The sequence below is a fragment of the Pseudophryne corroboree genome, chromosome 1, assembly GCF_028390025.1.
Source record: "Pseudophryne corroboree isolate aPseCor3 chromosome 1, aPseCor3.hap2, whole genome shotgun sequence".
Taxonomy (NCBI): Eukaryota; Metazoa; Chordata; class Amphibia; order Anura; family Myobatrachidae; genus Pseudophryne; species Pseudophryne corroboree.
Window position 1 is genome coordinate 204,373,485 of NC_086444.1, and position 23,428 is coordinate 204,396,912.

Below are 23,428 nucleotides of genomic sequence, written 5' to 3' on the forward strand. Positions count from 1 at the left end.
GCGCTGTGTGCTGAGGAGAATAAGCCCCGCCCCCTATTTCGGCGGGCTCTTCTCCGGAGTTTGTGAGATCTGGCAGGGGTTAAATACATCCATATAGCCTCAAGGGCTATATGTGATGTATTTTTAGCCATAAAAAGGTATTATACATTGCTGCCCAGGGCGCCCCCCCAGCGCCCTGCACCCTCCGTGACCGCTGTGTGAAGTGTGCTGACAACAATGGCGCACAGCTGCAGTGCTGTGCGCTACCTCAGGAAGACTGAAAAGTCTTCTGCCGCCTGCTTCTGGACCTCTTCCATCTTCGGCATCTGCAAGGGGGGTCGGTGGCGCGGCTCCGGGGTGAGACCTGTGTTCCGACTCCCTCTGGAGCTAATGGTGTCCAGTAGCCTAAGAAGCCAATCCATCCTGCACGCAGGTGAGTTCACTTCTCTCCCCTAAGTCCCTCGATGCAGTGAGCCTGTTGCCAGCAGGACTCACTGAAAATAAAAAACCTAAAAACTTTTTCTAAGCAGCTCTTTAGGAGAGCCACCTAGATTGCACCCTGCTCGGACGGGCACAAAAACCTAACTGAGGCTTGGAGGAGGGTCATAGGGGGAGGAGCCAGTGCACACCACCTGATCCTAAAGCTTTATTTTTGTGCCCTGTCTCCTGCGGAGCCGCTAATCCCCATGGTCCTGACGGAGTCCCCACATCCACTAGGACGTTAGAGAAAACATGATTATTTACATATCATGAGCAGTTGGGTTATCTTCATGCAGATAGCGGTTCCACTTTAATCATTCCAATGAGTATGCCCGCTCTCAGCATGTTCTCCAGGGACAGGGCAATATAACGGGAACCGCTTTAACATAGCGAGAAAAGTGAGCAAGGGTAGAACAACATCTAAGATAATAAGTGACTTACCTCAATATTTTCATTCACCAAATATAAGGCACCAAGATTAGTCCAAGCAGCAGCATTCTGGAGAGAACAAACACATTACGTGAGGACAAAACTTCAGCAAATACTGTACATCACAACGGTTACATTTGAGTCTATGAAATGAGAAGGGTGTACTCACATTTGGCTGACACTGGACTGATTTAATGAAAGAATGTTGAGCAAGAGCCTTATTGTCGATACCTGAGAATAACAAAAAAAAATTATTTCCTCAAGTATTCCCAAAAATATATACAAAATATTTCCGATACCATTTTACACATTGCTTTATTTTATACTATGTGCAGCACTGAGTGGAGTCAGCAGTAGCATGCAGTAGAGTAGACAGGATGTGAAATATCTCAGCTCCTATTTTGGTATGCCGACTTTACATATTTATATACATATATTTGTGAATGTTCCAAAATAAATGATATTTTAATAGTCTCTCCTTAAATGTTTACTTGTATAAAATGATATCTCTTCTCACCTTGCTCAGAAAGATTTAATTTGGTGCATGCATATTGCAAACCTAATGTCCAAAAGGCTAAGGGTAGTATGGAGAGATTCATTAAGGCTTGATAAACATGCACTGATGGGTCACACAACGGAGATCAGGGAGGAAATGGCAATCAATAAGTGTGTACCCACAAAGCACATAGGATCAAAGTCAGTGATGGAGACAGAAGAGCAGATGCGTACTGGTGACAGGGATAGTGCTAGAAGGAAAGAACGAGGGAAGAGGGCCCTGTCCGTGAGGGTTTGCAATCTATGGTAGAAAGGGGAACTACTGTAGGAGGATAAACTGTCAGAGAAGGAAGATGGATGGACAGAGGCTCCGAGTGCTACAATGGATGATAGGTTGGTATGAAGTAGCGAGTCTTGAGGACTTGCTTGAAAGAGTGGAGGCTGCCAGAGAGTCTGACAGAGCGAGGGAGTGAGTTCCACAGTAGTGGGAAATTAAAATCACAGTAAGGTTTTATAAGTAGCCGAAGGTAGAACAGGTAGGAAAATTAAATACGCTCCATTGTTGTGTTGAAAATTAAAATCTATCACAACAATCTGACAGGTTAAGTAATCACTGTGTTGAGCTGCAAGTAAGAAAACAAATGTTCACATTTATCAGGTGCCTTAGATGATGGGTAGCTTCCAGTGCAGCTCCACAGTTGTACGGGCCAAAGATTAAGTGCTGTGATATACTGTATAAACATATTTTACGTATGAATGAATGAACTAACGAACGAACAAAAGAAAGAAAGAACGTACCTTTATAGCAACAAACAACACCAAGGGCATTCCAGTACTGGTGATTGCTGCTCTCCATCATGACGGATTTCTTAATGCACTAGATATCAGAAAAATAGGATTTTAATTACCTACCAGTAAATCCTTTTCTCGTAGTACATAAGGGATATTGGGGAGACTTAGGGGGTCATTCCAAGTTGATCGCTCACTAGCAGTTTTTAGCAGCCGTGCAAACGCATACTCACCGCCCAGGGAGGAGTGTATTTTCGCTTTGCAGGAGTGCGAACGCCTGTGCAGCAGAGCGACTGCAAACACATTTTGTGCAAAACAAGACCAGCCCTGTAGTTACTTATCCTGTGCGATGATTTCTGCGACGAGTGACACGGTAACGAAGTCAAATTCCCGCCCAGCAAACGCCCGGCCACGCCTGCGTTTTTCCAAACACACCCAGAAACGCCCTCTTCTTGTCAATCTCCTTGCGATCAGCTGTGCGTTTGGAATCATCGCTAGAACCAGTGCTAAACCACAAAGGACTTTGTACCCTTACGACGCGCGTGCCCACTGCGGCGCATACGCATGCGCATATTAGCCGTTTTTTTTCACTGATCGCTACGCAGCAAAACGGCAGCTAGCGTTCAACTCGGAATGACCCCCTTAGTACGATGGGGTATAGACGGGGTCCAAAGGAGCCGGTGCACTTTAAATTTCTTCACTGGGTGTGCTGGCTATGCCCCCTCCGACAGGCAGTTATAGGTAAAACAGAGCCTGCACGAGAAAGAACATATGTGAGAGAAGGTACATAATAACAAGGAGTAGTGAGATTTATACACCAGCACACCACTAACACACAACAACCAGCAACAGCTGGTAACAATAACAGCAACAGCTGAACAGGTAACCACAGAAAAGAGAACCTGCAGAAAAGTCAACGCCCTTGTGTACTACGAGAAAAAGATTTACCTGTAGGTAATTAAAATCCTATTTTCTCTAGCATCCATAAGGGATATTGGGGAGACTTAGTACGATGGGTACGTCCCAAAGCTTCTAGAACAGGCCAGAATGTGAGGAGACTGCTGCAGAACCGCCTGCCCAAACTGGGAATCCTCTTTGGCAAGGATATCAAACTTGCAGAACTTCACAAAAGTGTTCTTCCACGACCAGGTAGCAGCTCGGCATAGTTGCAAGGCCGAGACTCCACGGGCAGCCGCCCAGGAAGAGCCCACTGATCTTGTAGTGGGCCCTCAGAGACTGTGGAACAGGTAAGGCTGCCGACACATACTGTAGGCCTCTTGGATAGTCAGCCTAAGTCAACGAATAATGGACTGCTTTGAAGCAGAACAACCCTTTTTCTGCGTAACATAGAGCACGAACAAGGAATCCGTCTTTCTGATCCGAACCGTTCGCCTGACATAGACCTTCAAGGCTCGTACCGCATCCAATGTCTCCGAAGTAGCAGAAGTGCCAGAACTTGACGGAACCACAATAGGTTGATTCAAGTGGAACGCAGAGACTACCTTCGACAGGAACTGCTGTCTAATCCTGAGCTCCGCTCTGTCCTCGTAAAAGACCAAGTACGGACTTTTACACGATAAGGCCCCCAATTCTGAGACACGTCTAGCAGAAGACAGGGCCAGTAACATCACTGTCTTCCACATGAGGTACTTGTCTTCTACCGTCGTCAGGGGTTCAAACCAGGACTGTAGAAATTCCAACACCACATTCAAATCCCAGGATGCCTTAGGCGGCACAAAAGGACGTTGTATGTGGAGTACCCCTTGCGAGAAGGTCTCAACTTCTGGCAACACTGCCAATTTCTTCTGAAAGAAAATTGAGAGAGCTGAAATCTGGACCTTAATGGAACCCAGACGTAAGCCCTTATCCACACCAGCCTGCAGGAAACGTAAGAAACGTTCCAAGTGGAACTCTACAGGCGGAAACGTGCATTCCTCGCACCAAGAGACATATCTTCTCCAGATATAATGATAGTGTTTTGACGTCACAGGTTTCCTGGCCTGAACCATGGAAGCAATAACCTTTTTGGAAAGGCCCTTGTGAGCTAGGATGTTCCGCTCAACCTCTATGCCGTCAAACAAAGACGCCGTAAGTCCAGGTAGACGAACGGTCCCTGCTGAAGATCGCTTCTTAGTGGCAGAGGCCAAGGGTCTTCGATGGACATGTCCAGAAGATCTGCGTACCACGCCCTCCGAGGCCAATCCGGGGCAATCAGAATTGACTGGACTCCTTGATTTCTGATTCGCTTGAGCACCCTTGGGAGCAATAGAATTGGAGGAAGCAGGTAGACCAGCCGGTAAGGCCAAGGCGGCACCGTGCATCCATTGCCCTTGCCTGAGGGTCCCTGGTTCGTGAGCAATAACAGTGAAGCTTCCTGTTGAGTTGAGAAGCATTCATGTCTATTTGTGGACAGCCCACCGGTGGATGATCTGTTGGAACACCTGATGGTGGAGTCCCCACTCCCCAGGTGGAGATCGCGACGACTCAGGAAGTCCGCTTCTCAGTTGTCCACACCCGGAATGAAGACTGCCGACATTGCTCTTGCTTATCTTTCCGCCCAGAGGAGTATCTTGGACACCTCTCGCATGCAGCTCTGCTTTTTGTCCCTCCTTGGCGATTGATGTATGCCACTGCTGTGGCGTAGTCTGACTGAACTTGAATCGCGTAATCCCTGAGCAGAGGAGAGGCCTGAAGCAGAGCATTGTAGATTGCCGACATTGTTCTTGCATTTCCTTCCGCCCAGAGGAGTATCTTTGACACCTCTCGCATGCAGGCTCTGCTTTTTTCCCCCTTCTTGTCGATTGATGTACGCCACTGCTGTGGCGTTTTCCGACTGAACTTGGATCGCGTAATCCGTGAGCAGAGGAGAGGCCTGAAGCAGAGCATTGTAGATCGCCCGAAGTTCCAGAATGTTGATTGGAAGGAGGGGCTAGTGGGCTGACAACCTGACCTGGAACTGTGCCCCTTTGGTGACAGCTCCCCATCCTCACAGACTCGCATCCGTCGTGAGAAGGGTCCAATCCTGAATCCCGAAACTCCGGCCTTCCAGGAGTCTGGAAGACTGCAGACACCACAGGAGGGAAATCTTGGCCTGAGGTGACAGCCGAATCATTCGGTGCATATGAAGATGTGATCTGGACCACTTGCTCAGGAGATCCAATTGAAATGTTCTGGCATGGAACCTCCCTTATTGGATCGCCTCCTATGAGATGACCATCTTCCTAAACAATCGGATGTAAAGATGGATGGACACTCGAGCAGGTCGGAGCACCATGCGGACCATCTCCTGAAGTGTTCTCACTTTGTCCTCCGGGAGGAACACCTGCTGGGCCAGCGTATCCAGTAACATCCCCATGAACAGGAGCCCCTGATTTGGCTTCAGGTGGGACTTCTGTAGATTGAGAATCCACCCATGGTGTGACAGAGGTTGCAACCACTGCGCACGTCTGAGGGTCTCTGGTTCGCAAGCATTAGCAGCGAAGTTTCTTGTTGAGACGAGACGCCATCATGTCAATCTGGGGGCAACCCCACCTGTCGATTATCTGTTGAAATACCGGAGGTTGTAGGCCCCACTCCCCTGGGTGGAGATCGTGGCAACTCAGGAAGTCTGCTTCCCAGTTGTCCACTCCCGGAATGAAGATTGCAGACAGTGTGCTTGCATTTCTTTCCGCCCAGAGGAGTATTCTTTATACGTCTCGCATGCAGGCCCGGCTTTTTGTCCCTCCTTGTCGATTGATGTATGCCACAGCCGTGGCGTTGTCCGACTGTACCTGAATTGCCTGATCCCGGAGCAGAAGGGAGGTCTGAATCAGAGCATTGTAGATAGCCCGAAGTTCCAGGATGTTGATCGGAAGTAGGGCCTCTTGGGCAGACCACCTGCCCTGGAATTGCACCTCTTGGGTGACAGCTCCCCATCCTCTCAGACTCGCATCCGTCGTGAGGAGGATCCAATCCTGAATCCCGAAGCGTTGACCTTCCAGGAGATTGGAAGACTGCAGCCAGCACAGGAGTGAAATCCTGGCCTGGGGTGACCGTTGAATCATCCGATGCATCTGTAGAATGGAAGCGGACAACTTGTTCAGGATGTCCAATTGAAAGGGTCTGGCATGGAACCTTCCATACTGAATGGCTTCGTACGAGGTTACCATCTTTCCCAACAATCTTATGCAAATATGAATGGATACTCGGGTCGGTCTGAGAACCATGCGAACCATTTCCTGGAGAGTTCTCACTTTGTCCTCTGGGAGGAACACTTTCTGTGCTGCAGTATCCAGTAGCATTCCCAGAAACAGGAGCCGCCGAGATGGCTCCAGGTGGGACTTCAGTAGATTGAGGTTCCACCCGAGGTGTGACAGAAGGTGGATAGGGCGATCTATATGGAGCAGTAGAAGCTCCCTGGAACTCACTTTTATCAGGAGATCGTCCAGGTAAGGGACCACACTGACCCCCTGGACTCTGAGCAGGAAGACCCCCTGGACTCTGAGCAGGAACATAATTTCCGCCATCACCTTCGTGTACACCCTCGGAGCTGTAGACAGGCCGAAGGGTAACGCCTGGAACTGGTAGTGATCATTCAGCAGGGCGAACCTCAGATAGGCCTGATGAGGAGACTAAATTGGGATATGGAGGTAGGCGTCCCTGATATCCAGGGACACTAGGAATTCCTGTCGTTCCAGGCCTGCGATCACTGCTCTCAAAGGTTCAAGATTCAAGGACTTCAGATTCAAAATTGGCCTCACAGACCCGTCTGGTTTTGGCACTACAAACAGACTGGAATAGTAACCTTGTCCTTGCTGTTGCAGGGGTACTGGAACAATGACCCGGGACTGGACCAACTTTGTGATGGCCAGTAGTAGCGTAACACGCATATTTTCCAAAGCGTGATTTGAAAAATCGTTGGGGAGGAGCACCGTCGAACTCCAGCTTGTAATCCTGAGAAATAAGGTCCCTTACTCAGGAGTCCTGGCAGGAACTGTCCCAGATGTGGCTGAAGTGACGTAACCGAGCTCCCACCTCGAGATCCTCCCGGGGTGGGTGGGCACCGTCATGCTGAGGTTTTTGCGGAAGCTGAACTGGTGGTCTGCTCCTGAGAGCCGGCAATGGCTGGTTTCTTAGTTTACCTCTGGTGCCTCTAGCTGCATTGGATGCACCTCTGGCCCTAGATCTAAATCTGTTGGACCGAAAGGACTGAGTAGATGGTCCTGGGTAGGTATGTCTAGCAGGCGGAGCCCCCAAGGGTAGAAATGTGGATTTCCCAGCAGTAACTTTGGAGATCCATGCGTCCAATTTGCCTCCGAAGAGCCATTCACCTGTAAAGTGAAGAGATTCCACATTGCGTTTGGACTCAGCATCTGCAATCCACTGATGCAACCATATGGCTCTGCGTGCTGACACAGCCATAACAGTGGTCCTAGCATTAATATTGCCAATCTCTTTTAGGGAGTCACAGAGGACTCTTGCCGTCTCCTGAATGCGTTTTAGGAAAATTACCGTAGTAACCAGGGTCATGTCACCCGAAAGACCCTCCTGAATTTGAGTAGCCCAGGAATGAATTGCATGTGTCATCCAGCAACGTGCAATGACTGGTCTTTGAAATATACCTGCAGCAATGTAGATAGATTTCAGTGTAGTCTAAATTTTTTCCATCCCCCAGGTCCTTTACTGTAAAGGAGCCCGGAGCCGGGAGTACCGCCTTCTTAGAGAGGCGAGAGACTGAGACATCTACAGCCGGAGAGTCTTCCCAGAACTTTCAGGGGCAAAGGGGAATGTATGCAAAAACTGTTTTGACACCTGATATTTCTTATCTGGATTTTTCCAGGCTAGCTTAAATAAATCATCTAATTCTTTAGAATCAGGAAATGTGACAATCAGTTTGCCTTGAGGGAGGAAAAACGACTGCTGATTTGCAGCGTCCTCTAGGGGGAGCTTTAGCACATCCTTTATAGCTAAAATGAGGGGTTCAATACCCTGTGTAGGAGTGGAATCCCCACCTATGGGATCCACATCGTCCCCATCATCATGTATATCATCATCAGTATCTGATAGAAGTGCAGGTAAAGCACGTTTATGTGGACCTGCAGTAGAGAGGGGGGGATGGGGAACATCAGCCCTGGCAGCTATATTTGCTACTGCTTGTTGCAGTTCTTGTGTTTTGTGGGCATTTGAAGTGAGCTGAGATACTCGTGACCCTCCCCCACATTCTTCTCAACGTTTTGTGAGGACTGACTACACTGCTTACATGAAATGGAACCATATGAGAGTGGGGAGAATCTGGTGCTACACATACTGCATAACTTGTGTGTTACCATGATGAAAAGTAACACACAACAATACACATACAACACAGACCATTTTTCAATGCAAGCCTGCCCTATTGCATGTGAGAGGAGACACAGAGGAAGAGAAGGCACCAGCACCCCCAACGCTAGAGAACGCCAGTGAGGCTGTCAGCGTTTTTATATCAGTGAAAACTGTTTGTTTACAATGATTTCCCCATTAGGAATGAGTAATGTGCACAAATAGCAGCTCTCCCCCTAAACTACACCCGGTACCAGTGATCCAGCGTGTGTCAGAGTCCAGAGGAGCTGGATGAGGCTGCTGCTGCTTATGCAGAGGAAGGTGCCAAAATGCAGCTGAGCCAGCTCAGATGTAGCTCCGCCCCCCGTAATGGCGCCGGAGCTACTGAATATATACTGGCCATGTCTCCAAAACATGCTGTAACCTCACATGAATGCTTAGTTCAGCTCACCGCTAGACAGCTTTACACAGGGGCTATATCGGGTTCCCCCCAGGAGGGACCCATATGCCTCACCGTGTGACAGCCGCACCATGAATTGGGGGACCCCTCTAGCGGGGCCCACAGTTTGTACTCACCACCGACGTACACCTTCAGACATCTGACAGGGGTGTGTGGTGTGCTGCGGTTGTGACAGTCAAGGCTGGTGTGGCAGACACTGCATAGCTTCTGTTTACCCATGTTTACAGTAATCACAATTACATACACACAGACAGTAATACTGCTCAAGCCTGCCTTTACTGTATGTGAGAGGAGACACAGAGAGACACCAGCACACCCCTGCTGTACAGCCCCAATGAGGTGGTCAGCTAATTATAATACAGTAAAACACTAATGATTTCTGTCCTGTGCAGAACATAGATTGTGTACAATAGCGGCTCTCCCCCTTCGCTACACCCTGTACCAGTTTCCCAGCGTGTTTTGTGAGTCAGGAAAAGACGTGTGTGCTTGCTGCTGCTGCATTAAGCAGAAGAAGGCGCCAAAATGCCTGTGGTCCCGCTCTGAGGTAGCTTCACCCCCCCAATGGCGCCAGAACTACAGTGATTTTTATACTGGCAAAGCCTCCTATTCTGCTTAAAAACATCACGCAAGTGCTAGTTAAAGCTATTCCAAGCCAATTTACACAGGGGGCTCTAGTGGGTCACCCCCAGGAGGGTCCCAAATACCGCGCCCGCGTTCAGCTGCACTGTGATTCGGGGGGACCCCCCTAGCGGGGCCCCTGGTTTGTACTCACCACAGAAGTCACTTTCAGGCACATGTTAGGGGTGTGCGGCGTGCTGCAATTGCGACAGCTAAGGCGCAGTGCCCCGCTGAACGAACAGGGAAGCGGCTCTGATAGGTCACAAGGCCGGTGACTGTCCTCCCCCCTAACTTCCACGGTGCAGGTATGCTGTTGCTCAAACAGCATACCGAAAATAATAAAAGTTTAAAAGAAATTGAAGAAAACTCTCTGGAGCCGCAGAGATGTGCATCCTCTCCTGAGGGCACTTTTTATAAACTGCCTATGGGAGGGGGCATAGAGGGGAGGAGCCAGCACACCCAGTGAAGAAATTTAAAGTGCACCGGCTCCTTTGGACCCCGTCTATACCCCACCGTACTAAGTCTCAACAATATCCCTTATAGATGCTAGAGAAAGGAATGTTATGGTAGACTTACCATGGTAAACACTCTTTCTGCGAGGTACATTGGATCCACAGGAAAACATCGGGGTGTAGAGTGGATCTTGATCCAGAGGCACCAACAGGCTAAAGCTTTAGGTTGTCCCAGGATGCATTGGGGCCTCCTCTATAAACCCCGCCTCCAGGCATTGGAGCTCGGTTTCGTTAACCAGTCAAATGCAGGAGCAGGCAAGAGAGAAGGTAGATGTTAGTCACATAGAACCACATTCTCATGACAGGAGAAGGTACCAGCAGCTAATGCCACACAAACCCATAGAAGCTAGGTGCGTCATTGTGGGCGCCCTGTGGAACCAATGTGCCTCGCAGAAAGAGTGTTAACCATGGTAAGTCTACCATAACACTCTTTCTGCAGCAGGATACATTGGTTTCCACAGGAAAACATTGGGATGTTCTAAAGCAGTTTCTCAAGGAGGGGATGCACCTTAGCAGGTACGAGAACCCAGCGTCCAAAGGAAGCAACCTGGGAGGCGGAAGTATCAAAGGTATAGAACCTACTAAACATGTTCACTGAGGACCACGTAGCTGCCTTGTACAATTGTTCTGCGGACGCGCCACGGCGGGCCGCCCAAGAAGGTCCAACAAACTGAGTAGAATGGGCATTAATAGCAGCAGGAGCTGGGAGACCTTGTGCAATCACCATTCTAATCCATCTGGCCAAGGTTTGCTTATTCGAAGACCAGCCACGTTTGTGGAAACCAAACAAGACAAAAAGGAACTTTGACCTCCTAATAGAGGCAGTCCTCTCCACATATATACGGACAGCCCTTCCCACATCCAAAGACCGCTCTTTGGAGGACAAATCTGAGGAGATAAAGGCTGGAACCACAGTCTCTTGGTTAAGGTGAAAAGACGACACCACCTTAGGTAAATAACCCGGTTGAGTTCTTAGAACTGCCCGGTCACGGTGAAATATCAGAAAGGGTGGACAACAGGACAAAGCACCTAGATCTGACACCCTTCTTGCAGAGGCAATAGCCAGCAAAAACAGGACATTGGCCGTAAGCCATTTCTGGTCCACTGACTCAAGAGGATCAAATGGAGACTCTTGGATGGCATTCAGTACAACAGCCAAATTCCATGGAGCCTCCAGAGGGACATAGGGAGGCTGAATCCGAAGGACACCCTGATTGAAAGTATGAACGTCAGGTATAGATGCAATTTTCCTCTGAAACCATACCGACAAGGCAGATATGTGAACCTTGAGGGTGGCTAGACGAAGACCTATGTCAAGGCCTCGTTGCAGAAAAGCCAGGATTCTGGACGTTCTGTAATAGATATGCATCATAATTCTTATCAGCACATCAGGTGAAGTAATAATTCCAGACCCTGTAATAAATCCAGGCAGATGCCGGTTTGCGAGCTTTCAACATAGTCTGGATAACCACCTCGGAAGATCCTTTGGCCCTCAGAGGTGATGCTTTAAGAGCCATGCCATAAAAGCCAGTCTGGCCAGGTCTGGGTAAAGACAATAGCCCTGTACGAGAACGTCTGGGCGCTCAGGAAGTAGAAGGGGCAGTATGGATGGTGTAATGGTTAGCATTACTGCCTCACAGCACTGAGGTCATGAGTTTGATTCCCACCATGGCTCTAACTGTGCAGAGTTTGTATATTCTCCCCGTAGGTGGTTTTCCTCCGCGTACTCCTGTTTCCTCCCACAATCCAAAAATATACTGGTAGGTTAATTGGCTCCCAACAAAATTAACCATAGCGTGAATGTGTGTGCATGTGATAGGGAATCTAGATTGTAAGCTCCACTGGGGCAGGGACTGATGTGAATGAGCAAATATTCTCTGTAAAGCGCTGCGGAATGTGTGTGCGCTATATAAATTACTGGTAATAAATAATAAATAAATAAGGGGTACCTCTGGCGATAGACCCTGCTGGTCTGAGAACCAATGCCTTTGAGCGACTAGAAGTAGTATTCCTCCTCCTTGTTTGAACATCTGTAGTACCCTGGGCAGGAGTGACACTGGAGGGAACACGTAGGTCAGCCGAAAGTTCCATGGAACCGCCAGTGCATCCATGAATGCTGCTTGAGGATCCCTGGTCCTTGATCCAAAGACCAGTAACTTGTGGTTGTGTCTCGAGACGTCATGAGGTCTACATCCGGTAGCTCCCATCTGTCCACTAGGAGTTGAAAGACTTCTGGATGAAGACTACACTCTCTGGCGTGCACGTCCTGGCGACTGAGGAAGTCCACTTCCCAGTTTAGGACACCCGGACTGAACACAGCCGATATGGCTGGCAGATGGCGTTACGCCCAACAAAGGATTTTTACACTTCCATTATTGCCATGCGGCTTTGAGTGTCGCCTTGATAATTTATGTATGCCACCGTGGTGGCGTTGTCTGACCGTACTTGAACAGGCCTGTTCTGTACCAGTGGCAGGGCGAGAGATAATGCATTGAACACCGCCCTCAACTCCAGAATGTTTATTGGGAGGAGTGATTCCTCCTTGATCCAGCGACCCTGAAACGAGTGTTGCTCCAACACCGCTGCCCATCCCCTCAGACTGGCGTCCATTGTCAGGACGCCAGTTGGGGATCCAGAAGGGACAGCCCCTGCTCAATTGCTGGTCCTGGAGCCACCAGGTCCTTGTCTAGAACAGGAACAGTCTTTGACTGTGTGTGTCCAGAAGTGCCCCCAGGTGCACCATGCTCTGAGCAGGGACCAGCGAGGACTTCTTCCAACTGATAAGCCACCCGTGGGCTTGCAGGAAGGTGACCGTTAGCTGCAGATGACTAAGGAGGACATTGTAGGAATTTGCCAGAATCAGCAGGTCGTTCAGATACGGCAGGATTCTGATCCCCTGGCGACGGAGATGGGCCGTCATCACGGCCATGACATTGGAAATGATCCGAGGAGCCATGGCCAGTCCAAATGGTAGAGCCAGGAATTGATAATGTAGGTTGCCAATAGCAAACCGCAGAAACTGATGGTGAGACATGGCAATAGGCATATGCAGGTATGCATCCTGTATATCCAGAAATACCATATAGTCTCCGGGTTCCATAGCCAGTACAATTGAGCGCAGTGTTTCCATACGAAACATGGACACTCTCATAAACTTGTTCAGGAATTTGAGGTTGAGAATAGGCCGGAATGACCCATTTGGTTTCGGGACCAGAAACAGAGTTTAGTAATAACCTCTGCCTCTCTGAGACTGAGGTACCGGCACAACCACTCCTGTACTCAGGAGAGAACTGACAAGTGTTTTGAAAGCTTGCGCCTTTAACGGATCCGAAGGTAGAACCGTGGTGCAAAACTGGCGAGGGGGACGTCTCTTGAAAGAGACAGCGTACCTGTGAGAGACAACTTCAGCACCCATGCATCTGAAGCGGTCTTTAACCAGACCTGGGCAAACTGTAGAAGTTGGCTTCCCACCCTGGGGTCCCCCAGGGGAAGGCCCGCCCTGTCATGCAGCAGGCTTGTCATGTTTAGAAGCAGGCTGACGGGCTGCCCAGGATTGTTGGCCTTGGACTTTGTGGTTTTGGGAGATTGTCTCGGGTATGCCTGACCTATCGCTTTCCCTTGAGGCCGTAAGGAACTAAAAGTGGTACCTTTTGCCTTCTGTGTAGAAGGATTAGTATTTGTGAGAAAGGCAGTCTAGCAGCTGCTAACTCAGACACAATTTTATTCAGATCTTCCCCAAACAAAATGTCCCCAGTGAAGGGGAGTATCTCCAAACTCATTTTGGAGTCTAGGTCCACTTTCCATGACCTCAACCACAGAATACGGCGAGCCAGGACAGACATAGTCGATGTCTTGGCCACCAACACACCCGCCTCAGAAGACGCCTCCTGAATGTAATAGGCGGCGGTGGTAATGTGAGACAAGCATTGTCTGGCACTGTCAGAAATATCCTCGGGCAGCTCTTCCTCTAATGCCTGAACCCATGCTTAAATACCTTTTGCAGCCCAAGATGCAGCAATAGTAGGCCTATGCACAGCTCCTGTAAGGGAGTAAATAGATTTCAGGTATCCCTCCACGCGCTCATCTGTCGGTTCCTCCAGTGAGGTCACAGTGGTGACAGGCAGAGTGGACGACACCACAAGGCGGGTGGTCCACAAACACTCCTTTCACACTGACAAATATCTCCCGGATTATTGCACATGAACACGCATCAACCCGGGAATTTGCTCAGTGTGAAAGGGTCCTGAAAGAATATCCCGGGTCGAGCGTCCCAGCATTTCATCCCAGGTCGAGAATCGGCCTGAATCAGGATGCATGCAGTGTGAACGGGTAAGCCGGGTCAAGGCGACCCGGCACCCGTTCTCTGCATAGGAAAAGGCGGTGCTTGGAGATGATCTCTTCCAAGCGCAGCATCCGGTAGCGTCAGTGGTGACGTCACCAACCAGGCAATATTCAGAGTCGGGCCGCAAGTCTGAAAGGGATCTCAAGCCAGGTTGCACCTGGGAAGCACCTGTGCACACATTCCCGGGTGCGACACGGCTATGCGAGTCTGAAAGGGGTATAAATGGTCAGAACGTGGGTAACAGAGTTTTAATCAACTTCTGCTGTTTAAACATATCAGTTTTCTTTGCCACAGTAGTGGAATCCTCATCATCACAGATTTGTAGGACTTAGCAATCACTAAGGCAGGGACATCAATCTGCAGGGGAGAATCCTCATCAGTAACACCAGATTCAGTGCCTTCAGATGAAACATCAGAGAGGTATTTGGACTGTGAGAAGGAAGCAGCCCGCTTAGATGACACAGAGGCACAGGAGTGACCTGGGGTGGATTTCTGTCAAACCAAGGACTGATTTAATTGTTGCAGCTGGTTAGATAAATTTTCTGCCCAAAGCAGATTAATCATAGGGACAATATGTGGCTGTAGTGGCACAGGTGGTCCTATAGGGGGCATAAGGCATTCTACCGGAGTACCCAATAGGTTAGAGAACGCAGACCAGGGTGGCTGCTGAGTAGACCCAGGAGCTGTGGACTGACTAGGAGGTGTATGACACACAGTACATAGACCATCATACAATATTTTCCCTTCTGGTAACTCCCTGGAGCATGTTCTGCATGATGCAGGAGTTTCCTCTGATTTACTGCCCTTTCAGTTAGACATTACGGTAAAATGCAATAACAGAGCGACTTATTACGATAAAGCCAGACAACGTACAATATCTGTGAATAAATCTGGTATTATGTGACTGAGTACACAGTAGAATATGCGTATTGGATAAATACTATGACGCACTATATTAGCGGACCCAGATGCACCTAGCCTCTTAAGGTACAGAATATAGTGACAGTTATATCTGGGAAACACAAAGTGAAACCACACAGCAGATACAGGCACACACAGTCACGGGCAATGCAGAAATGATTAAACAATAAGGCTGCACTAGACTAGAAAAAAAAAAAAAAGATAAAAAAATTATATATATATATATATATATATATATATATATATATATATATATATATATAAAAAAACACTGCACGGTCCTAGACCAGAGGTATATATTAGATTACTCGTACAATATAATCTATAACAGGTACACTTTTTCTTAACTGACGCTGTCTGTATAAAGACATGTAGAATACTCAAGTGTTTGTAAAGTCACATTGCTGTATACAGGCTGCTTTACAAAGGAGACCTTGCCCTGTAGTCCCGGGGACCATTCGCAGCTATGCTCAGAAGATGGCGCCCAACATCTCAGTCAGGGATAGTGTGAGGCAGTACCAGGGCGGGAAAAACTGCTCAGAGATGGTGCCCTGGGCCGGGGGAGGGGCTACAGGTCAAGCGCCACCTTCCCTATGCTTCACTTCCACCCAGGTACTGAGAGAGTCTTATTAAATGGGGTGTTAGTACACCCGACCTGTACTTAGACGCCCCGGTGGTCTAGTGGGATCCCTGCTTGATGAATGTGTCCACACCAGCGCCGTGACCAGTCTCCCTAGGTTGCGGACGGAACGCAATTTAATGGCAGGTCCCGCCTGGGAAACCCTCTTAGCAGCCATGCGAACCAGGAGAGCGTCTGCGACCGTGTGCCTAAACCGAAGCGTCTCCGCCGCATATAACCGGGAACTGAGCCGCGGGAGTATGCGGCGCCGCTTGGGAGGCGATGAAGCTGCAGCGCTGTAGTGTCACCCTGACATACAGCGCTGACAGCCAAGAGAAGAAATCCTCTTAGAAGCTTTTTCAGTGCTGCCCAGTGCAGCCCTCCTGTTAGGTGACCTTCTGCTGCAGGTACCAACTCAAAACCGAGCTCCAGTGCCTGGAGACGGGGGTTATAGAGGAGGCCCCAATGCATCCTGGGATAGCCTAAAGATTTAGCCTGTTGGTGCCTCTGGATCAAGATCCACTCTACACCCCAACGTTTTCCTGTGGAATCCAATGTATCCTGCTGCAGAAAGAAAAAACTATTGAAAACAAAAACACTTATGCAAGGATCATGCAGAGCAAGTGCAGAGTTGTTACTGGCGAGAAACAGTGTTATACACTATACAGGGAGAATGTAAAATACCTGCATAACTGCATACTTCTAATAATGAAAGTAATTAAGTAATTAACTTAAACAGGAGTTGAGAAAAATGTAGTTAGTGTGTGTGTATGATATGTCCTCTTACAGTGTTGCTGCACACTGTTTGCGACATAGCAGTGCGTACGCTCCCGCTATGCATTCACTTCAATGGGAGCCGCCATCAATGTGTATGCACTTGGCATGCAGCAATGCATTTGCATCGCGATCCCACTACAGCAAGAGCTGCTATATGCAGAAAAGCTGTAGGGGACACATCTGTATGTATGCATGTATAATACATATATATATATATATATAAATAAAAATAAGAATTTACTTACCGATAATTCTATTTCTCGGAGTCCGTAGTGGATGCTGGGGTTCCTGAAAGGACCATGGGGAATAGCGGCTCCGCAGGAGACAGGGCACAAAAGTAAAGCTTTTACAGGTCAGGTGGTGTGTACTGGCTCCTCCCCCTATGACCCTCCTCCAGACTCCAGTTAGGTACTGTGCCCGGACGAGCGTACACAATAAGGGAGGATTTTGAATCCCGGGTAAGACTCATACCAGCCACACCAATCACACCGTACAACTTGTGATCTAAACCCAGTTAACAGTATGATAACAGAGGAGCCTCTGAAAGATGGCTTCCTAAACAATAACCCGAATTAGTTAACAATAACTATGTACAAGTATTGCAGATAATCCGCACTTGGGATGGGCGCCCAGCATCCACTACGGACTCCGAGAAATAGAATTATCGGTAAGTAAATTCTTATTTTCTCTATCGTCCTAAGTGGATGCTGGGGTTCCTGAAAGGACCATGGGGATTATACCAAAGCTCCCAAACGGGCGGGAGAGTGCGGATGACTCTGCAGCACCGAATGAGAGAACTCCAGGTCCTCCTTTGCCAGGGTATCAAATTTGTAAAAATTTACAAACGTGTTCTCCCCTGACCACGTAGCTGCTCGGCAGAGTTGTAATGCCGAGACCCCTCGGGCAGCCGCCCAAGATGAGCCCACCTTCCTTGCGGAATGGGCCTTAACAGATTTAGGCTGTGGCAGGCCTGCCACAGAATGTACAAGTTGAATTTTGTTACAAAACCAACGAGCAATCGACTGCTTAGAAGCAGGTGCACCCAACTTGTTGGGTGCATACAGTATAAACAGCGAGTCAGATTTTCTGACTCCAGCCGTCCTTTAAATGTATATTTTTAAGGCTCTGACAACGTCCAACAACTTGGAGTCCTTCAAGTCGTCTGTAGCCGCAGGCACTACAATAGGCTGGTTCAGGTGAAACGCTGATACCACCTTAGGGAGAAAATGCGGACGCGTCCGCAGCTCTGCCCTATGTCGAATGGAAAATTAAATAAGGGCTTTTATAAGACAAAGCCGCCAGTTCAGATACTCTCCCGGCCGAAGCCAGGGCCAGTAACATAGTCACTTTCCATGTGAGATATTTCAAATCCACATTCTTTAGTGGTTCAAACCAATTGGATTTGAGGAAATCTAAAACTACATTTAGATCCCACGGTGCCACCTTAGGCACCACAGGAGGCTGTATATGCAGTACTCCTTTGATAAAAATCTGGACCTCAGGGACTGAGGCCAATTCTTTGTGGAAGAATATTGATAGGGCCGAAATTTGAACCTTAATAGATCCCAATTTGAGACCCATAGACAATCCTGATTGCAGGAAATGTAGGAAAACGACCCAGTTGAAATTCCTCCATCGGAGCACTCCGCTGCTCGCACCACGCAACATATCTTCGCCAAATACGGCGATAATGCTTCGCGGTGACTTCCTTCCTTGCCTTTATCAAGGTAGGAATGACTTCTTCTGGAATGCCTTTTCCTTTTAGGATCTGGCATTCAACGCCATGCCGTCAAACGCAGCCGCGGTAAGTCTTGAAAAAGACAAGGACCCTGCTGAAGCAGGTCCCTTCTCAGAAGTAGAGGCCACGGATCGTCCGTGACCATCTCTTGAAGTTCCGGGTACCAAGTCCTTCTTGGCCAATCCGGAGCCACTAGTCTTACTCCTCTTTGCCGTATAATCCTCAATACCTTTGGTATGAGAGGCAGAGGAGGAAACACATATACCGACTGGTACACCCAAGGTGTTACCAGCGCGTCCACAGCTATTGCCTGCGGATCTCTTGACCTGGCGCAATACCTGTCCAGTGTTTTGTTGAGGCGAGACGCCATCATGTCCACCATTGGTTTTACCCAACGGTTTAATAGCATGTGGAAAACTTCTGGATGAAGTCCCCACTCTCCCGGGTGAAGGTCGTGTCTGCTGAGGAAGTCTGCTTCCCAGTTGTCCACGCCCGGGATGAATACTGCTGACAGTGCTATCACGTGATTCTCCGCCCAGCGAAGGATCCTGGCAGCTTCTGCCATTGCCCTCCTGCTTCTTGTGCCGCCCTGTCTGTTTACATGGGCGACTGCCGTGATGTTGTCCGACTGGATCAACACCGGTCTTCCTTGAAGCAGAGGTTCCGCCTGGCTTAGAGCATTGTAGATTGCTCTTAGTTCCAGAATGCTTATGTGAAGAGACTTTTTCAGGCTCGACCACACTCCCTGGAAATTTCTTCCCTGTGTGACTGCTCCCCAGCCTCTCAGGCTGGCATCCGTGGTCACCAGGATCCAATCCTGTATGCCGAATCTGCGGCCCTCCAATAGATGAGCCTCCTGCAACCACCACAGAAGGGATACCCTTGTCCTCGGCGACAGGGTTATCCGCAGGTGCATCTGAAGATGCGACCCTGACCATTTGTCCAACAGATCCCTTTGCATGGAATCTGCCGAAAGGGATTGCTTCGTAAGAAGCTACCATTTTTTCCCAGGACTCTTGTGCATTGATGTACAGACACCTTTCCTGGTTTTAGGAGGTTCCTGACCAGGTCAGATAACTCCTTGGCTTTTTCTTCGGGAAGAAAAACCTTTTTCTGAACTGTGTCCAGAATCATCCCCAGGAACAGCAGACGAGTTGTCGGCATTAATTGGGATTTTGGAATATTCAGAATCCATCCGTGCTGCTTTAGCACCTCTTGAGATAGTGCTAAACCCATCTCTAGCTGTTCTCTGGACCTTGCCCTTATTAGGAGATCGTCCAAGTATGGGATAATTAATACGCCTTTTCTTCGAAGAAGAAATATTATCTCGGCCATTACCTTTGTAAAGACCCGAGGTGCCGTGGACAAACCAAACGGCAGCGTCTGAAACTGATAGTGACAGTTTTGTACAACGAACCTGAGGTACCCCTGGTGTGAGGGGTAATTGGAACGTGGAGATACGCATCCTTGATGTCCAAGGATACCATAAAGTCCCCTTCTTCCAGGTTCGCTATCACTGCTCTGAGTGACTCCATCTTGAACTTGAACTTCTTTATGTATAGGTTCAAGGACTTCAGATTTAGAATAGGCCTTACCGAGCCATCCGGCTTCGGTACCACAAATAGAGTGGAATAATACCCCTTCCCTTGTTGTAGAAGAGGTACCTTGACTATCACCTGCTGAGAATACAGCTTGTGAATGGCTTCCAAAACCGTCTCCCTTTCTGAGGGGGACGTTGGTAAAGCAGACTTCAGGAAACGGCGAGGTGGCTCTGTCTCTAATTTCAACCTGTACCCCTGAGATATTATCTGCAGGATCCAGGGATTTACCTGCGAGTGAGCCCACTGCGCGCTGTAATTTTTGAGACGACCGCCTACCGCCCCCGAGTCCGCTTGCGAAGCCCCAGCGTCATGCTGAGGCTTTTGTAGAAGCCGGGGAGGGCTTCTGTTCCTGGGAAGGAGCTGCCTGTTGCTGTCTCTTCCCTCGTCCTCTGCCTCGTGGCAGATATGAATAGCCCTTTGCTCTCTTATTTTTAAAGGAACGAAAGGGCTGCGGTTGAAAGGTCGGTGCCTTTTTCTGTTGGGGAGTGACTTGAGGTAGAAAGGTGGATTTCCCGGCCGTAGCCGTGGCCACCAAATCCGATAGACCGACCTCAAATAACTCCTCTACGCATCGCCTGTCCACTGTCGTGTCCATAAAGCTCTTCTGGCCGAAATGGACATAGCACTTACCCGTGATGCCAGTGTGCAGATATCTCTCTGTGCATCACGCATATAAAGAAATGCATTCTTTATTTGTTCTAACGACAGTAAAATATTGTCCCTGTCCAGGGTATCAATATTTTTGATCAGGGACTCTGACCAAACTACCCCAGCACTGCACATCCAGGCAGTCGCAATAGCTGGTCGTAGTATAACACCTGCATGTGTGTATATACCTTTTTGGATATTTTCCATCCTCCTATCTGATGGATCTTTAAGTGCGTCCGTCTCAGGAGAGGGTAACGCCACTTGTTTTGATAAGCGTGTTAGCGCTTTGTCCACCCTAGGAGGTGTTTCCCAGCGCTCCCTAACCTCTGGCGGGAAAGGGTATAAAGCCAATAACTTCTTTGAAATTAGCAGTTTTTTATCGGGGCACCCCACGCTTCATCACACACGTCATTTAATTCTTCTGATTCGGTAAAAACTACTGGTAGTTTTTTCACACCCCACATAATACCCTGTTTAGTGGTACCTGTAGTATCAGCTAAATGTAACATCTCCTTTATTGCCAAAATCATATAACGTGTGGCCCTACTGGAAAATACGGTTGATTCGTCACCTTCACCACCGGAATCAGTGCCTGTGTCTGGGTCTGTGTCGACCGACTGAGGCAAGGGACGTTTTACAGCCCCTGACGGTGTTTGAGGCGCCTGGACAGACACTAATTGAGTGTCCGGCCGCCTCATGTCGGCAAACGACTGCTTAAGCGAGTTGACGCTATCCCGTAATTCCACAAATAAAGGCATCCATTCTGGTGTCGACCCCCTAGGAGGTGACATCCTCATATTTGGCAATTGCTCCGCCTCCACACCAATAACGTCCTCATACATGTCGACACACACGTACCGACACACAGCAGACACACAGGGAATGCTCTATACGAAGACAGGACCCACTAGCCCTTTGGGGAGACAGAGGGAGAGTCTGCCAGCACACACCAAAAAGCGCTATATATGACAGGGATAGCCTTATGATTAAGTGCTCCCTTATAGCTGCTTTTATATTAATATATTGCCATTTATTCTGCCCCCCCTCTCTGTTATACCCTGTTTCTGTAGTGCAGTGCAGGGGAGAGACCTGGGAGCCTTCCTGACCAGCGGAGCTGTGACAGAAAATGGCGCCGTGTGCTGAGGAGATAGGCCCCGCCCCTTTTTCGGCGGGCTCGTCTCCCGCTATTTAGTACATTTAGGCAGGGGTAAATATCTCCATATAGCCTCTGGGGCTATATGTGAGGTATTTTTAGCCTTTTTAAAGGTTTTCATTTGCCTCCCAGGGCGCCCCCCCCCCAGCGCCCTGCACCCTCAGTGACTGCCGTGTGAAGTGTGCTGAGAGGAAAATGGCGCACAGCTGCAGTGCTGTGCGCTACCTTAAGAAGACTGCAGGAGTCTTCAGCCGCCGATTCTGGACCTCTTCTTGCTTCAGCATCTGTGAGGGGGCCGGCGGCGTGGCTCCGGTGACCATCCAGGCTGTACCTGTGATCGTCCCTCTGGAGCTTCATGTCCAGTAGCCAAGAAGCCAATCCATCCTGCACGCAGGTGAGTTCACTTCTTCTCCCCTCTGTCCCTCGTTGCAGTGATCCTGTTGCCAGCAGGAATCACTGTAAAATAAAAAACCTAAGCTAAACTCTCTAAGCAGCTCTTTATGAGAGCCACCTAGAATTGCACCCTTCTCGGCCGGGCACAAAATCTAACTGGAGTCTGGAGGAGGGTCATAGGGGGAGGAGCCAGTACACACCACCTGACCTGTAAAAGCTTTACTTTTGTGCCCTGTCTCCTGCGGAGCCGCTATTCCCCATGGTCCTTTCAGGAACCCCAGCATCCACTTAGGACGATAGAGAAATAGTTTTAATACCTACCGGTAAATCCTTTTCTCCTTGTCCGTAGAGGATGCTGGGGTGCACTTCAGTACCATGGGTTATAGACGGTTCCGCAGGAGCCATGGGCACTTTAAGACTTTTCAAGGGTGTGAACTGGCTCCTCACTCTATGCCCCTCCTCCAGACCTCAGTATAGGAACTGTGCCCAGGGAGACGGACATTTTGAGGAAAGGATTTACTTTTAAACTAAAGGTGAGATTCATACCAGCTCACACCTCAACCATGCGGCACAACATGGCATTCAACATAACACGCCAACGGGCATGAACCATTGCAGCAACATGCTGAAATAATCGTAACACAACATTAGTGAAACTACAAAATAACAACTGCATTGGGCTGGTGTGGATGCGGGCCTAAGATTGAACCCAATCTTAGGCCCGCATCCACACCAGCCTGCAGAAAATGGAGAAAACGGCCTAACTGAAACTCTTCCGTAGGAGCCTTCTTGAATTCACACCAAGACACATATTTTCTCCAAATACGATGGTAATGTTTAGACGTTACTCCTTTCCTGGCCTGAATAAGAGTGGGGATGACTTCCTTGGGAATACCCTTTCGGGCTAGGATCCGGCGCTCAACAGCCATACCGTCAAACGTAGCCGCGGTAAGTCTTGATACACACACGGTCCCTGCTGCAGCAGGTCCTCGCGAGGAGGAAGAGGATCTTCTATAAGCAACTCCTGAAGATCTGGATACCAAAACCTCCTTGGCCAGTCTGGGGCAATGAGGATTGCTCGAACCCTTGTTCTTCTTATGATTTTGAGAAATTTTGGTATCAGTGGAAGTGGAGGGAAGACATATACCGACCGAAACACCCACTGGGTCACCAGTGC

General features: G+C 48.9%; 1 protein-coding gene across 4 annotated transcripts in view; it reads right to left on the minus strand.

The window, feature by feature from the left end:
- Positions 1–23,428, minus strand: part of SKIC3 (SKI3 subunit of superkiller complex) — a 441,476-nt gene that overhangs the window by 213,066 nt on the left and 204,982 nt on the right. For all 4 annotated transcript variants that reach the window (XM_063964031.1, XM_063964029.1, XM_063964032.1 and 1 more), the window contains exons 21-23: positions 2,182–2,260; positions 1,058–1,119; positions 901–957 (exon numbers count right to left, since the gene is read on the minus strand). In XM_063964031.1, the coding sequence (XP_063820101.1) occupies positions 901–957; positions 1,058–1,119; positions 2,182–2,260 (198 nt within the window). The remainder of the gene's footprint in view (positions 1–900; positions 958–1,057; positions 1,120–2,181; positions 2,261–23,428) is intronic.